The sequence below is a fragment of the Lethenteron reissneri genome, chromosome 18 (genome assembly GCF_015708825.2).
Source record: "Lethenteron reissneri isolate LAM-NWPU_2019-01 chromosome 18, ASM1570882v1, whole genome shotgun sequence".
In the NCBI taxonomy this organism is placed as follows: Eukaryota; Metazoa; Chordata; class Hyperoartia; order Petromyzontiformes; family Petromyzontidae; genus Lethenteron; species Lethenteron reissneri.
The window spans coordinates 12,144,149-12,160,316 of NC_083796.1; the positions used below are offsets into that span (position 1 = coordinate 12,144,149).

Here is a 16,168-nt window from a genome sequence, read left to right on the forward strand (position 1 = left end):
CTGCCGAGTCTAAATCCACATTCTTAGTTGTGTTCCATTATATTTTGTTGCGCTATGGCGGGAGAGTAATAACAATGACTATCCTAGGAAGACACCAACACTCACCATATGAATTTCAATTTGTTTTTTTTTTACCATGGGTTTAGGGCTGCCAATGAAGATAGATTAGCAGAGAAACACTTAATTTTAAGCTTTTCATCTTTGTATAAACAATTTAACAAAATGTAAATAAGCAGTTTAGGCAAAATTATCTTAGCTGAAGCATAATACGTGAGCAAATTTTTTTTACACAAATAGAACACGGATACATGCGTTAAGCCACCACGAAAAGTATGCTTCTTGGATTGATTTAATAAATTAACCATTATCCACGTAAATTTGTCCTGCACTACAATGGCAACAGCTGTCGCCGGATGATGCTGGTTGTGATTACTGGCGAAAGGTCGTACTCAAATTGTAAATGTTGTGGGTTAACTCTCCAACACACCGGTGTGCTGAACTAGTAACGAATTGACACGTTTTGTTTACGTGACAAACCTCACTAAGTGGCCGTGTTGGGTGGTGGCGAGGTTTAACGACACGTTTATATTTACGCAATCCAACCCAAAAAAAACCTATATTATGGATAATGCTGGTCGTGAAAGCATCCTACGTGTTGAACTGAGCTTTGTCAGTGACTTTATTTACGACGGAAATTCTGACCTCGGCGGAGTCAAGATTAAACCCACGTAAAATTAGGGAATTAAGTTCAAGAATCCACTGAGGCATGTCAGCGACCTACTTTCTGTACTGCAATCTATTTCCCACCGCAGGCGTCATACATGGCACTCTGCATAATGCACCCAACCGCACGTCTGAGGTGCTCAATTGCTGACATATGCCACCACTTTATAATCAAACAAAGTAATTCGCATTTCACTTGAGCTTTAGTTACCTGGGTGACTCATTGGGCGAATGGTTATGTCAGAACACTGAGCCAGCAACCACCGAGATCATGGATTAAAATCTAGACAGCCGAACAGGATTAATTCAAGTTCTCAAGCATGAGCGAGTCGATGGTATCAGCCTAGTCACCAATGAATGCACACACACACACACACTTATATTAAAAGTAATGTTTTACTTAATCCTGCATATTCCAGCTCTGAAGCTTCAATATTGGTTTGATAAAAAAAAAAACGAATACTTCCCGAAGGCCATATAATTTCTGTGCCGCCGCTTACTGCATGAGGAGTTTATTGAAGTGGATTGAGAGGAAATATTTGTTAAGCTATCTCTCCGGTTGCTTCGCTCTGACAAAGAAGTGATGCTGCTGTGAAGCTCTCTCTGAGCCTTCCACGTGGACATTCCTTGGGTGTCATGCCACACGATGGCTACAGCAGAACAGGAATATGACTCTGGATGAACATTTACAAAAACAAGAAAAGTTGGCTGGGTGACTCGGAGGGTCAAAGCGCTGAGCTGGCACTTGAGTGACGCTGGGTTCGAATCCAAGTCGGCACCTTTTGATTTAACCAACTTGTCAGTGAAGCGAGTTGTTTGGTCACAGTCTGGTCACAAAAGACTGCACGAAAAAAATTTACTTTAAATTTTGCTCTGCGCTTCATTCCAGCTTTGAGAGGTCAACTATCAGTCTAGCTGTCATTACTCTCACATGCAGAGCGGTTGAAAAGCACTGTCCTCCTCTACAGTGTGGACCATGGGTCAGTTGAGGGAACCTCACAGGAAGCTCTATGATATCCACTTCCGTGAGCCATTTTCCAACACAAAGGTTTGCGCCGCTCGGCGAGAGGTGCGAACGAGCAGTTAGTTGATCTCATGACATGACGCTCCTGCGGCCGTCTGGAATGCTCTTCCTTTCGATATTAGAAAGCCACTGGAGCTATGCAATTTAAATATAGATTGAAAATCAACGACTTTAGAACTGCTTTTTGTGTTTAGTTTGTGGTCCTTTATCCACACCTCGGATCAGCTCGGGTTGGCTACGTACGCCACGAAAGAAGTTCAACGTGCACGCGTAGCGCGACTGGCATAAAAAAAAACTGTTAAGGAGAGAGAGAAGAATGTTTTTTATGGTTTCCAACAACATAAAAAAACGTAAAAAAAAATTAAACCGGACGAGACCTTGCGGGTGCAGCGGGCCCACGCTGCCCACGGCAGCGGCGCCATCGACGGACGGGTGGGCGGGCACAACAGGCACGGCGAAGCTGGTGAGCGGCTGGGAGGGCCGCACGTGCGCCGTGGGAAGGTGCCGGCCCGGCGGATCGTCGTCCGCCACCACCGACGCGACGGCCGGACCGGCGGCAGCCGCCGGTCCGGCCGTCGGACAACCGTCGCTCTCGCCCAGGCCCGGCACGGGACCTGGGGCCATTTCTCCGCTTGGCGACTGCTGCAGTGAGTCTGTGGCAAAGGGGCGGGGGGGTGGAGGAACAAAGCCGTCAGAAGATCGCTCGGCACCACGCACGCCGACGCTGCTGCTGCTGCTGTGCTGGTATCTGTCTGCCTCCAGCTGATATAATAAGAGGACACCCACCACTGCTGTCAGCTGCCGTAGAAAAAAAAAGTGTGTTTCTGAATAATAAAAATTTATATTTATAAGGCGCATTTCATCCGTAGATCCTAATGTATCATTGCTATTTCATCCATTAAATATATATACATGTGTTACAGCGTGGGCCAAATAAATAATCAATGACAGCTGGCCACAGGCAGCCATGATTTGATTGAGGGAGTTTTAGTTTCACGTGAGGCTCTGTGTGTTTTTGGATTTATTAAATTATTCTGATGAAACGAAAATGTAACCGTTTAGATTGTTAGGGCATATGTTACTCCTGAGCAACTATCAATGTCAGCAAGGCACCTCCGATGGGTCAACCTATAAGAGGCTTAGATATTAGCTTGGTTGGCTATGTACGGTGCAAAAGAAGTTCAACATATATTAGATACAAAATTGTATATTTTGCGCAGTAGCCCATAAAACACTGCATTATCACTTTTCCACCAGTTTCAAAATACCCGTGTGCAATGAGTTTACACACACAATGTCTTTATCTTAATGCTACAACCATATTAATTAAATGCATTATTTCAGCATGCGAGCTCGAAAGCAAGCCGCAACAAATCAACAATCTTTGAGCAAGCATCAAACGAGCATAATGTGGCGTTAACATATAGCACAGGTCGAACCAATTTTGTTTTATTAACAAGATATACCCCAGAAAAGGTTGTGAAAGACAAATATTCCCAACTTGTATGTTAATTGAGGCTGTTTGAGTGCGGCGTTTATTAATTTGGACAAGCAGTTTTAAAATCTTGGGTGTCTGGAATTTATGGGATGGCCATTTTAGCGCCACGCTTAACAAAATTTATGACTTTGCGGCACAGATTGGGTGTCGAAAAATAGACAGAATTTGCAGTAAAAGTTACAGTGACGCCTTTAACCTTTGCATAACGTAGGGTTTAATCATATTTATCGCCGATGTTGCGTGATATATATATTAATGTAACGAAATTACCAAGACGATTTAAATATTTATTCGGGCAAATCGCGAGTAGGCTATTGCGAACTCAGAAAATACATATATTGATAAAAATAATTTCACGTGGAAAAGATGTGTACGTTATGATTGCGGAGTACAGAATGTTTTTGACAGTACTGCTGCGATAGCGTATCAATCCTTTTCATGAAAACAAATTAATTGCTGTATTAAGAGCTTTAATGATGTTCGTGTCTTATAAAAGGGGACTCAATAAAATGTCGACTTCACAATTTGTATACAATGCAGGCCGTTTTATGAACCTATTATGAGGCAGCAACTCCTCCGGTCTTCTGGTTTAACGATGAAGCCAAACTGATTGATCGTCGCGTAAGGGTGTGCCGGGTACCAGGGCAAAGTAATCTGCATTTACCCTGCAACATTTTTGTAGCAGATGGAAATGAGGGCTCAACTGGAAATTAAGTGTGAATTGACTTGAGGCTTCATTTATGTGCATTTATTTTTATGTTTAGCCGTTTAACACGTAGGCTTTCGCGACCAATATTATTCATAATCAACGTTTTTGGGTTTAGATCGCGTTATTTATAAATGTGTCGTAATCCTCCACCACCCGACACGGCCAATCAGTAAAAAAGTGTCACGTTGACAATTCGCCGAATTGCCCGATGATGCTGGATGCAATTACCAGCGAAACGTCGTACTCAAATTGTAAATGTTGTGGTTTCACGCTTCAACACACCGGTGGGCTAAAGCAGTGAACTATTTGTCTTTTGTCAACGTGACACTTTTTTACTGATTGGCCGTGTCGGGTGGTGGAGGGTTACGACACATTTATAAATAACGCGATCTAAACCCAAACACGTTGATTATGAATATGTTTAGCCGATTAAAATAAGTATATATCTAATAAGATGTGGCTCACTAATTTAGCCTTGGTGACTGTTGGCACAACATGTGCTGTTTGTTAGCGATCACCTATTACTATGAATGCTCTCACAGCAACCACACGTGGCTGCTGTGTAGCCAGCACCAATGACTTCGTCATCACAGTGCTAACTATGATTGTGCTGCAATCGGTGTTACATTTTGCATTCAGTCCACCTAAGGGAGGGCCCAAGCCAAGCTCCAGAAATCTATTGTCACTCGCAATGTGCATCATGATTCAGAATTCCATGCACAGCTCGCCCAACTACTCCTTCGTGAGCGTGTAATGTATTGAGAGCATTCACATATACACTAACGTACAGGAAACAAAAAACCCATCTCCCTTGTCTATTGCTCACAAGGAAATGCTCGTTTACAATGGCAGCCTGGAGCCAGTGGGAGAAAATCCACATTCCTATCATGGGAATCAGCCTACCCACATGACAACCACCAACCCGTACAGTTGACTCAGTCGTGTTTTTATACACCGCAACGGTTAATTTTGTCATGCTAAACCAGCCATCTCACGCGGGGTTTCTCAACTCCAGTTCCTTGCGACCCCCATTGCTGCAGCTTCCCGCGATTAACCAACCATCAGGTGTGTGCAGTGCGTAGCGGCCTCGTTTGCATGTGGACAGAAACGATCGCACGTCAATTCGCCAAGCCGAACGACGCGCACGTGCAACCCGAAAACACATTCAAGCTGTGCTGGTGGGTCACGCGGACTGGAGTTGAGAAACACCGATGTCATGCATTAGCGGCTGACCGCACGCCGCCACCAAACTCCTCTGGCACACGGCAAACCAGACACACGCGGCCCGCGGTTACACGCCCTCCCGCCCGCCACCACCACGCAATCGGCATCGGCACAGCGGGAGACCGCTCGCAACGTACCCCTGGCAGAAGCCCTGCCGCCACCTGCCCCCGGGAGACCCACAATGCACACGTCGTATGCCGGGGGGCCTGGGAAGCTACAGGAGGGCGAGGGGGTGCCGGTTAAGGGGGGCGGAGAGGGCGCAGGGGGCAGCGGGGAGAGCTGGTGGTGGTGGTGGTGATGGTGGTGGTGGTGGTGCGGTGGTGGCGGCCGGGGGAGGGAGAGGTAGGACGGGTGATTCTTTGCCGGGTTATGGTGGCGGGAGGCTGTTGCCAACACTTTATTGAACGTCCAAGGAGTTAAGGTGGCGGTGAGTGGGGGGGAGTGTGACAGTTAAGGGGCAGGGAGTCGAGGCGAGCAGGAGGACAGGTGGAGTGGGAGTTGGGGGGGGTTAAAGCGATGATGGTAAATAAAAAGGAAAAAAGCGACAGGACAAAAAAAAAACACAAAACAAACAGCATGTCAATGAAATGTTACATGTAGCCAGTTGAACAACAGCACACACAGTATGTGAATGTGAAGAAAAAAATATGAAACAAACAAAAAAACAACTCGATAACTCAGGAAAACATACGACGTACAAACTAAATATGACAGCTGGTATTATAAAGTATTATGTGTGCACCTGCTCTTAAAAGACAAATAGCGTAAATGAAAATTCCAACCTGCAGTTTACAATGAACGTATAAAGAGCCCAAGGGCGGCTATACATCATTCTAACAAAGGATAATAGTAGGGCAAATGCTTCAATATTGATTTCTATGTAATCTGCAGATATAAGATGTCAAGCCCAGGGCAGCGATTAAATGATTGCCGCCTACGTTGTGACTGAGACTCTCCAGGAATCACGATCTTCGGTCGCATGGCGTGGCGCGCCGCTATAGAGCGTTCCATAGTCGACATCCCGTCTTCGGATTCTCGGCCTAAAAAATGCGGGAACCACAAAATAGGATAATGCAGTGAAATGCACCGGGCAATGAAAATGTTTCGCCGTTCATTTCGCATGCAGAGATGAAATGGGTTCGCGTCCGTCGACGTAAGCACGTTGAAAAAGTGGGAGCCGTTACGCGCCCCATTTGTTTTGACAGCGGTGAGCGTTTGTGATTTTGTGTGCGTGCATGTGCGTGTGTATGCGTGCACATGCGTGCGCTTATGTGCACATACACACGAGCATGAACAAATTATTGGCATGTTAGTAAACTGCCAAGCACGTATGCCGTGCCTTGGTCACGTAAAAAAAAAAACATCAGAGTAGCTCGCGTGCGCGCACACACAAACATGTAGAGGCTTTGTTCACACAGTGTCGGATTAATGTCTCAACCCTTTTGGAGCTGGCTGGACTGTTGAATTAAGCGTCGTTGTTAGTAGCGATCCTGAATTATGGCTGGCAAGAACACAACGAGCTGGTGTGACCAGCACCGCACCCGCGCCCGCCTTTGTGCCCTCCTGCATGGGGTGTTGACTCAGGACGGTTAACCGGCACGCTATTCGCTTAAGGTCTAGTTGGAATTCGCGAGGCCCTTGCCAAGCACACACACACAATGGGTGCACATTGTGTGTTGTTTGCAACAAATAACTCAGTTCACTGGCATTTTAGCTAAGATTGCTAAGTACATAGGTGCGTAAACACGCGTGTGAATGGACAAACGTGGGCTAGTTAAGAATTGCCTTACCAGTCTATAAACTCGGGCAGTGGTTGACAAATTCCTATAGTGCTCCTTGCCTGTGACTGCAACCACTGAACTACCTCCTTTTCTTTCCATTCTTTCTCTGATGCTACAAATTAATGAAGAAGCTGCTTGTTAATTGTCACTTCATCTTAAAGTGGTTAAATCAATTAGATAATGTGCATGAAGTTTTAATAACAAGCCTTTTGTCATGCTGGATGAAGGCCTGCCCACGGTAGTGACAGGGAGTTGTTGATCGTACGCAACCATACTTCACCACGCTGGTCCAATACCAATACCCGCCATTCGCCACTAAGTGACGGTGTTGTCACCACGGCGCCTGTGCCAGGCCAGGTGCACTTTGAGGCCACGTAAAGTGTGGAAGGTTCGCTGACAGGAAGTCACGGGACAGACCCAGCGGGTGCAATGGATTGGCTGACTGAGATCACTGGCAGATGCACCACCAAAGCTGTACCCCCCTACTGTGCCACGCTGGTCACACACACAGCATTTCACCAGCAGATTCTGGTGGGGCCTGGCATTGCCAGTAACATGTTTGTCGAGTGCTGCTGAGATTATGCACTTCTGGAGCACCTTGGGGCACCCGATGGGTTTTATAAAACATTTTTACTTTCACTTGGGGAGGGGGGGGGGGGGAGACATGTTTTGCGTGTATGCGTGCTTGCATGCTGCTGCAGAACACACAACTGCAAAATATAGAGCGTGGAGGAGGTGGTTCATGAAGGGGATAGCTCATTACACAAATACATTTCATGACCAACTAGATTGCTCTATTTAATACTGAAATATATCTGGTCATATAGACCACCACAAATAACCAATCAGGAGACTGCTGCACAGCCACAAATTAAACGTCGATTCCAAATGCTCAGAATTCTCAAAACAATGGCTTTAGCAACAACAGAGTGCAGCATCACGGGAACACTCTTCTTGGATGCATTTGCTGCCAGTTTACATCCCAATGTTCGGAGCCAATTAGGCGCCGCGCTCACGGTTACCGTAGCCCTCGATCTCGTGGGAGCCGTGCGTCATCGGCGTGTCCGCCAAGGCACTGTCGGGTCCCGGCGACTTGTCCATTGGCTTGAGAGCCACCGTCTCATGGTGGATCCACAGGTCCGGAGGCTTCAGGTCTTTGGGGTTGCCTTTGCGTTTGCCCGAGCCATTGTTGGGCTTGTGCGCCGACCTTTTCCTGTTGGGAGGCGCACGCGAAAAAAACCGACCGTCGCTGTGGGGGGTTTTGCATGGCTCAGAGAGTCAAAGCGCGGGCTGCTTTGTTCATACTCAGTCTTGCTAGCCATCACACACTATATATGTGCATGTATATGTGTGCGTGTGTACATATATATGTGTGTGTATATAGGGGTGACTCGGTCGAGCGGGAGCGCATTTTGCCGCCTGTTACGATCGTCGGAGCGTCCGTCATGGTTCATACTGCAGGTGTGTTAACCCACAAATACACTTCACAGTGGGTATTAAAGATCCTGCGACGTTTTACATTAAATTAAAATAATAGGCCGCGTGTGTTGGCGTTACGGTCTATTAGTTTCCAAATTGTATTAAACGACCCACAACTTAATTGGGGAAAACAACATTGGCCCCGACCGGCTGTGTGACACATGGCAACCTATGTGATACCCGTGCGCTACAAGAATGGCTCCAATGCCAATGAATTGTTATTGGCGTCCTCTGGTCGAACACCAATTGGGTCGAGGCTCAAAAGCAAGCCATTCCTTGGTGTGGACCAATCAGTTTCAAGGACAATGCATATATTATCATAGTATGTTTTTTGTTAGCATTTTGACTGCAAGTATTGTGGTTAATGCAGACATGGATCCTCGTAAAAAGGTTTCAGTTTTGTTGCCAGAAAAAAAGGGGAAAAAACCTATTATTATATTTTGGTACTGGCAAAAAGAGGTCTAATGATGAATTGTTATTATTAGTTTTATTAAATGTGCACCTCACAAAGATAGCAACGCTCCACTCGCACTGACAGACCGCTGGGTCAAGTGTTGCTCGCGACCGTTCAATAAGAACGCCACGTGAAATTAGGTGGCAGTTGGGGAGGGGCACCACGCATGACCGGCTGACTCTGTCTCCAATGCTAATTTGGCCACACCGAGACCTTGGTGAATGTTAGGGCCAAGCTGACCCAGGGGAGGAAGTGGCCAGGTTCAAACGCTCATTTCCAGCAGTGTTGTGCATAGGCGGGAATCAAAAGGCGCTTGCTACAATATTAGTGCAGTGAATTAGCAATTATGATATCAATGTGCCTATGTCTAAATATACACGCAGTTGGAAAAAAAATGATACAGATGAATGTTTCCTTGTGCACGTGTGAGTGTACACGCCTGGTCAATTGTGACATGGTCACTTTGCCACAATGTCAATTACTCATCTCTTCACGGTCATAACTTAAGTACCACTTTGCGGAAAGTCGACAGTGGTTGTCCATTCACTCCTTCCTGACTGGCGAAGGAATATCGAATTTACACCGCACACATTGGCTGAGGACCATTAACTCACATCCAGCATGATACAGCCCAACACTGATTGATTAAAATGAATGAAAAATTATGATATCACTCTGCTTGTGTATAAATATACACACACCATTGGAACCTCATTTGCCAGTAAAAAATATGATTATTGGTTTTTTACCCTTCTATCTGGCAACAAAAACTGGTCCACACCCGAGACCAATCAACTTCAAGGACAGTGCATATGTTATCAGAGTTAGGTTTTTTGTTTGCATTATGGCTGCAGGTATTGTGGTTTATGCAAACATGACTCCTTGCAAAAAAAAGGTGTCAGTTTTGTTGCCAGATAGAAGGGTAAAAAACTAAATATACACAGTTGAAAAAATGTATACGTGTGACATTGATGAAAGGGTTAAGTAGCAGCCCAAACAATTACATGACGCCACTGCTGGTGGAAGGGCCTCCACTAGAGAGAGCTCTAGAATCGCCCCTCAAGAGGGAGTGTTTGTCCTACTCTTCCATGCTGGCCCAACACCTTGGAAGCGGTGGGAGGTAACCAGGCTTCACCCCACCACACAAGGCGTGCCGACCGACTCACCATGGAGGACCCATTCATAACGCTGGGTGGACTGAAGCGGGCTGTGAATTAAATCTCGTGACATCCTTTCGAATTCCGCGCCGCAAGAGACTGAATCGAACCGGTGACCTCTGCATCGCAAGTCAAGCGCGCTAATCCTGGCACCACGGCAGCATCTGCCCGATTTGAGCGGTACGGGCGCAGGCTTCGGGTTGGCGCACAAACCGGCCGTATTACGCGAACGGCCGGGGGGAGGGAGGTCAGTGGTGGTGACGCTGCTGGTCATTTAAGCGACGGAGTGACGCTGGGTGATGCCCCCCCCCCACTCCCGCACACCCCTCGCCCCCCGCGCTCACTTCTTCTGTGTGGCGGCAGAGCGACGCGTGCACACGACGGCCAGCACGATGACGGCGATGACGGTCACCCCGCCCACCGTCACGACGATGATGATGAGGAGGTTGTTGTCCAGCGCGGAGCCGCGGGCGCCCTGCGGAGGCGGGATCTGTCCCGTCGGGGCGTCTGCAGGACACCCGATCACCCACGCAACCGCATTCCACAAAGGGGCCTCTCTCTCTCGCAGAGAACAGTCTCCGCCCGACTCGATGCTTTGAGGATCATCGCAAGCTGTCACGGCAGCTATTCAGAGAGCCCTGCGCCATCCCAACAACTTCGGATTGCAACTACGACTGCTCAGAAAAACGAACTTCCGCCGTGTTATATACTTTTGCTCTGCATATAAATCCCTGTAAAGCCAGCTTTTCACTGCGGTGAGCGATGCTGCGTGTTGCCTGTATCAATGTTCGTGGCACGCTCTACAGCGAGCTGGCAACCATATACTGAAATGTCATTGTGAATAAATTGGACAGCACCAAAATGGTAGAAATACTTTCTAAAAAGGACTACCCTTTCGTCATATTCTTTTAAGAAGATTACCCAATGTTCTTTCGCGGTTAGAAATATTAGTTTCCTGGCAATTAAAAAATGTTCCATGATAAGAATATACACATATAGACAGTTACGAAGAATGAATGAGGCCCGTTAAGAACATTATTTTGCGTTACAAAGCATATCTGTGGAATTAATGGGACTGACCTAATGCAATAACTGTGATGCATAGCTGTTGAAACACACACTCATGAAGCTGATGCGCACACGTATATACACACCAACATGAACACAGGCGCATAGATCCATGTACACATGAGTACATGTGCATAAATAAAACATACATTGGTCGTACTGCTGGGGTGAGGGCAGTTAGTGATGGCCTTGTAAGGCTGGCACAGTGCTGTGGTCGAGCCCCAAGCACACAGAGTTGTGATGTTCACACACCGCTCCACATGTTGATTAGATGCTTATTAGACTCGTGCGTGGTGTTATACAGGAACACGAACAAAATCCCAGACTTGTAGCGCAGTACACTCGTCACTGCGCCATCGTTCAGTCTCTCTCCCACACACGCGCACAAAAAGATCCCCCCGATACGGCCTTTTCAGGCTGCCTCAGGCAAGTGCTGTTCGCCAGCTTATGTCGAAGACCACCTTTGTCTCCCCAGTGCTGATGTTTGCACACTGCACCCGGTGATCATGTAAGGCCAAGTCGACCTAAGCGAAGCCCAGAACCTGCAATCGAAGTCAGGTGTATAGCAGTGTCTCAGACACTCACATATTCCCCGTATAACACACGAAGACAAAGGTCCCCCTGCCCATATAGCCTGTAACAGACTGTTGGGGCAAGTGCTGTTAGCGAGCATCTCTGAAGGCAGGCAACGGCACACGAGGGGGTGGGTGGCCATCACCACGCCCGGCCGCCTTTGTCTCCCCAGTGGCGATGTTTACACACTTGCATCAGCTACTCATTTGAGGCTGAGTCCACTTAGGGGAGGAGGCCCAGGACCGGTTCAGATAATCGTCACCGGTGTTGGCCGTGAGCGGGAATCGAACTCGGGTCGCCGAGTTCATAGCGCAGTGCGCTAACCTCTATACTACCACTCCCTGAATACACCCACACACATACACACACACAAACGATTACTCCTGCGGGAAACTGCAGATGTGTCATCGTTACCATTGAAACTGGCCCTGTCAAAGGGGTTGCCAGGCCAGGAGCCTCCCTCTCCAACTGCCCCTTTTGCAGCAGTGGTGGAAACTGGTGCCAACAGGAAGGGTGGACAGCAGTAGACAGCAGCAGCAGCAGACAGAGGGGAGGGAAAAGGGGCAAGAACAGGAAGAGTGTTAGCCAGAGAAACTGATTAATTTTGCACTCTGGCAACTCGCGAGCTTTTGAAATTGGAGGAATCCAAACAAAGCAGCTTAGGGCATTCATGTTTTCTTAAATGAGTAATGCCTTGGTAAGTGATGAGGTTTACTTAAGGATTATGTCAGAGTTTCATCAAGTACGGGAGAGAGAAAATGACCCGTGGGTCAAACGGTAACAAGAACGATTAAGCCACGAGCGACAAAGCTGCAAATGTCGCAAACAAATATTTAAAACGGGTTTGAATACTGCCTGTCGGTGGTATTATAATTGGCATTGGTAGAAGCCTTTGCAAAAAAAAAAACATACAACGTGGAAGCCATAAAAATGCACGTATGTAACTTTAAGTATTTGCTGATGCATGAAGAGAACAACAACAACCTCACAGGCAAAAACATTCCAGAAAATGCCCGGCAATTCCCAGGGAGTGACACACAAACACCGCGCTAGACAAAGGAAAAGTCACAAAAAAGTTTACAAGTGAAACAGAGTAGTGTGGCTCCACGAAAGGAAGTGTCAGCCAGCTAGCACATGAAGACAAAGACTCCCTCGCCGCCACCGTATAGCCTGAACAGACTGTAGGAGCAAGTGCTGTTAGCGAGCACCGATGAAGGCCGGTACGGCACACGAAGGGGTGGGTGGCCAGAACCACACAGCCAAGTGTATTTTAAATGAAAACTAAATTCTTTGGAACTGCTTTTTGTGTTTAGCGTGTTGTCCTCCTCCCGCACCTCCGATTAGCACGGTCGGCTATGTACGGTGCGAAAGAAGTTCATTGTACGTACATACTTGGAATTACAATCATATGGAGAAAAATAATCAACATTCGAAAAACAGTCCTTCAAACTGTAGTATATACAGCATTTCACATGTACATAGGCTCTATTATTGAATATAAAAGTATGCCCTATCTAGTAGCACTTTCCTGAAATTTTCATGGCAAGTTTTCCCTCTTGGAATCGAGTCTGGCAGCAGCAGCGTTGTTACTCATTCCCTAACCGAGTGAATTTTGTTGGTCCTGAAAGAAATCAATGTGTCTTTGGGAAGTGGCCTGCAGCAAAAACTCTCTGCGTTGCACGAGCATTGTGCGTAACATAAAACCCAAACTGCGCAATAAAAATACAAAAGTCCAGATTTACCCCCCTCCCCCAACTCCTAACTGTTTTTCAGTAAGCACACTGTTATCGACACTTGTTTTTTTTTCAGGCAATTACAACATCAGATTCCCCCAACGTAAAGTAGCACCACAGCATTAATCATGTTTCGTAGCTTGAGACAACACCCTGGACTGCATTACTGAGGCAGTTTTCATGAAATGTAAACCGATAATAAGAATTCAGCTTCGTGCCGTTCTAACGGTAGATGTTTTTTTTTATCTCATTATTAGTTTTAGATAGTGTCGTTATGCAAATTGCATCTCACAATCAACGAGGGGCAACAGACACGCCGCAAAGGCTCCCAGGCGGTGAGCCGGCACCAACAATTGCTCTGCAGTCCTCTATATATTAAGATGTTTTAATGACTTGCTCGGGGGTTCAGCATTTGATTGAAACGCATGAATGCAAGGATGCTTTTTGACGTACTTCCGCACGTCAAACAAAACAATGCCTTCAAACTGAATGTGCTGAACATTTATTATGTATTTATGCTGGATGATGTTTGATGGCTGGAAACACACAAGCTATAATTGAGCAGCTTACATGGAAATGAATTCGGTGAAATGAGATGATTTGCCTCCGCAAAAGCCAATCACAGCTCTGCGTTACTTAGGTTCGCCACATTAGCCATTCCAGAGCCATGAAGATGTCTTTTCCAGCTGCTGACATATTATAGATGCAGTAGCAATGCATAGCCATTGGATAATTAACACAAATCACTCGTTCATATACCCATTTACGACACTGAACATGCCAACAACCTACGCCACTCATAGCTGTTAGATCCGTTTAAATGATCACAGCTGGTTGTCAGCGAATGTTGTATACCCCACAATCGACCATTTGCGAACAGAAAGCTTTCTGCAGATGATGTGCCCCCATTGACACTCAAAAGAAGTTCAACTCGTTCTTGCTTGCAAGCCGTCTGCCGTACATCCGGGATGGTTGGAAATAGGTGGTGTTACGTTTAAGTGTGTTTGGTCAGCTTCCTTTCAAGGCTTAAAAAAAAAAACCTGAACACATAAATTTTCTCACTCTGGGGTCGAGAGGAAATGGCTGCCTGGAATGCTTTTCGAGCGTGGTGTAAAAGAGCAGGCGAGACTCAAATAAATTTCGGCGAAGCTTTCAGCTCGTCGGCGGGCAAGCAATCCACTGGACCAAGGTCGAAACACTAAGGACGCTGGATTTACCGTGGCCACTGTCGTCCGTTTACAAATATTTGCGAGCTATCCGATGCCTCGTTTTACAAAGCCCGGTTAACCAGCAGACCTTCCGCAACGCACCCGCTCATCTAATCTGTAATGGGATGTGACCCTGTTACGCAGACTGGGGCCACAATATTAAATGAGATTCCACATCTCGGCTGCGCATCCCAGCTAAATAAATGAACGCACCGCCAAAATGAATGGAATGTATGAATGAAATACAGTGTTATCTCCCCCCCAAAGCACTGGTTCTCTGCGCGGGCAATAAATCACTATTTTTGCCCCCAAGGCAAAGCTGGATGAAGCGGAGGCGGGAACATAACTTCAGCCGAAAGCGCCACCAATCACGCGCGATGGGACGAACGCAAAATAGTGTGCGCTCCGTTTGGTCTGCCACGGCCTGTGAATAAGAGTCGGTAACTATACAAATCGGCCATGGCCAAAAAAATTGTCCCGTTGTCAGGCAAATTACGCTCGCAGGATAATTTCAAATGAGAATACGCGTGCATCGGTTTTACGCTCGGCAATTTGCTTCCATGTTTGGGCAGGTTATGCCGCGGCTGAGAACACCAAACTTACAATCTGAAGGTTGCAAGTACAAATTCTAATTCAGCCCATGACCCCTCCAGGGCCGAGAAAACAATTACCACTTTGTGGGAAGTAAACAGTCGTTGTCCCATGTCCTGCAGAATGTTTAATTTGCACCATGAGCCCAAGGCAGCCGATGAACACGCGCACCGTCGATTGCAGATTTGATGAAGGAGACATTGTGAAATTCCACTCGGCAATACCTACACCTTCAATATTCCCTTTGAATAGGTTATAAAAAAGAAATGTGTGCATGCATGCTTTACGTGCATGCATCAATGGGACTTTTTTTTTCTCATAAATAAAATGAATACATTATTGTAAAGTGCAAACTATAGACCTGGTATCATTGTTCCAAATTAGATTGAGAACAGCACAAATAAGCTCAGGTTATATCTCCTACTATTTGGCCAAGAACAAAAGGCAAGTGAGAAAACAGAACTATGCTAGCATTGTGTGGAGAAAAGGAATTATGCCTTTGCTTAGGGGACTTGTTGGTTTTAATGCTCTTTTCTTCACGATATCTTTCTCTCGTGCATCAGTGATGATAGAAGCCAGAGGGCTCATGCTGAAGTAATGAAACAACACGCACACGCATTGTTGTCATGAACAATTAAAATAGGTCCTTACACTCACAACACACGGCACAGAATACTGTCGCGAGGAGGAATCTATTTCAAATTCGTATCTCGCATGCAGTTGTTTCACCGTACGCCTGCAGCCACTTTAGATGCTGCATAGCTGGAACACGCAGGTGTGCGCCCCCAGGTAAGGGGCTTTGTAATAACGAGGCCTTCATGTGAAAAGGTAAAGGTGCAGCCCTGCAATCGCTTGCTAACGCCACCGCAGGCGGAAGGGCCGCCACTCGTGGGAGCTCTAGAGAGGCCCGCTAGAGTGCATGTTGCTCTACTCTCCCATGCTGGCC

The 16,168-nt window shown here is 46.6% G+C and overlaps 1 protein-coding gene across 17 annotated transcripts in view; it reads right to left on the reverse strand.

Annotated features, from left to right (window-relative positions):
- The window catches only part of NEO1 (neogenin 1), a 171,404-nt gene that overhangs the window by 9,183 nt on the left and 146,053 nt on the right, over positions 1–16,168 (reverse strand). For 4 of the 17 annotated variants that reach the window (XM_061553825.1, XM_061553821.1, XM_061553823.1 and 1 more), the window contains exons 21-26: positions 12,105–12,185; positions 10,394–10,556; positions 7,982–8,172; positions 6,117–6,218; positions 5,316–5,573; positions 2,125–2,400 (exon numbers count right to left, since the gene is read on the reverse strand). In XM_061553825.1, coding sequence (XP_061409809.1) covers positions 2,125–2,400; positions 5,316–5,573; positions 6,117–6,218; positions 7,982–8,172; positions 10,394–10,556; positions 12,105–12,185 — 1,071 coding nt within the window. The remainder of the gene's footprint in view (positions 1–2,124; positions 2,401–5,315; positions 5,574–6,116; positions 6,219–7,981; positions 8,173–10,393; positions 10,557–12,104; positions 12,186–16,168) is intronic. The other 13 variants (XM_061553827.1, XM_061553829.1, XM_061553831.1 and 10 more) reach the window with 10 other exon arrangements.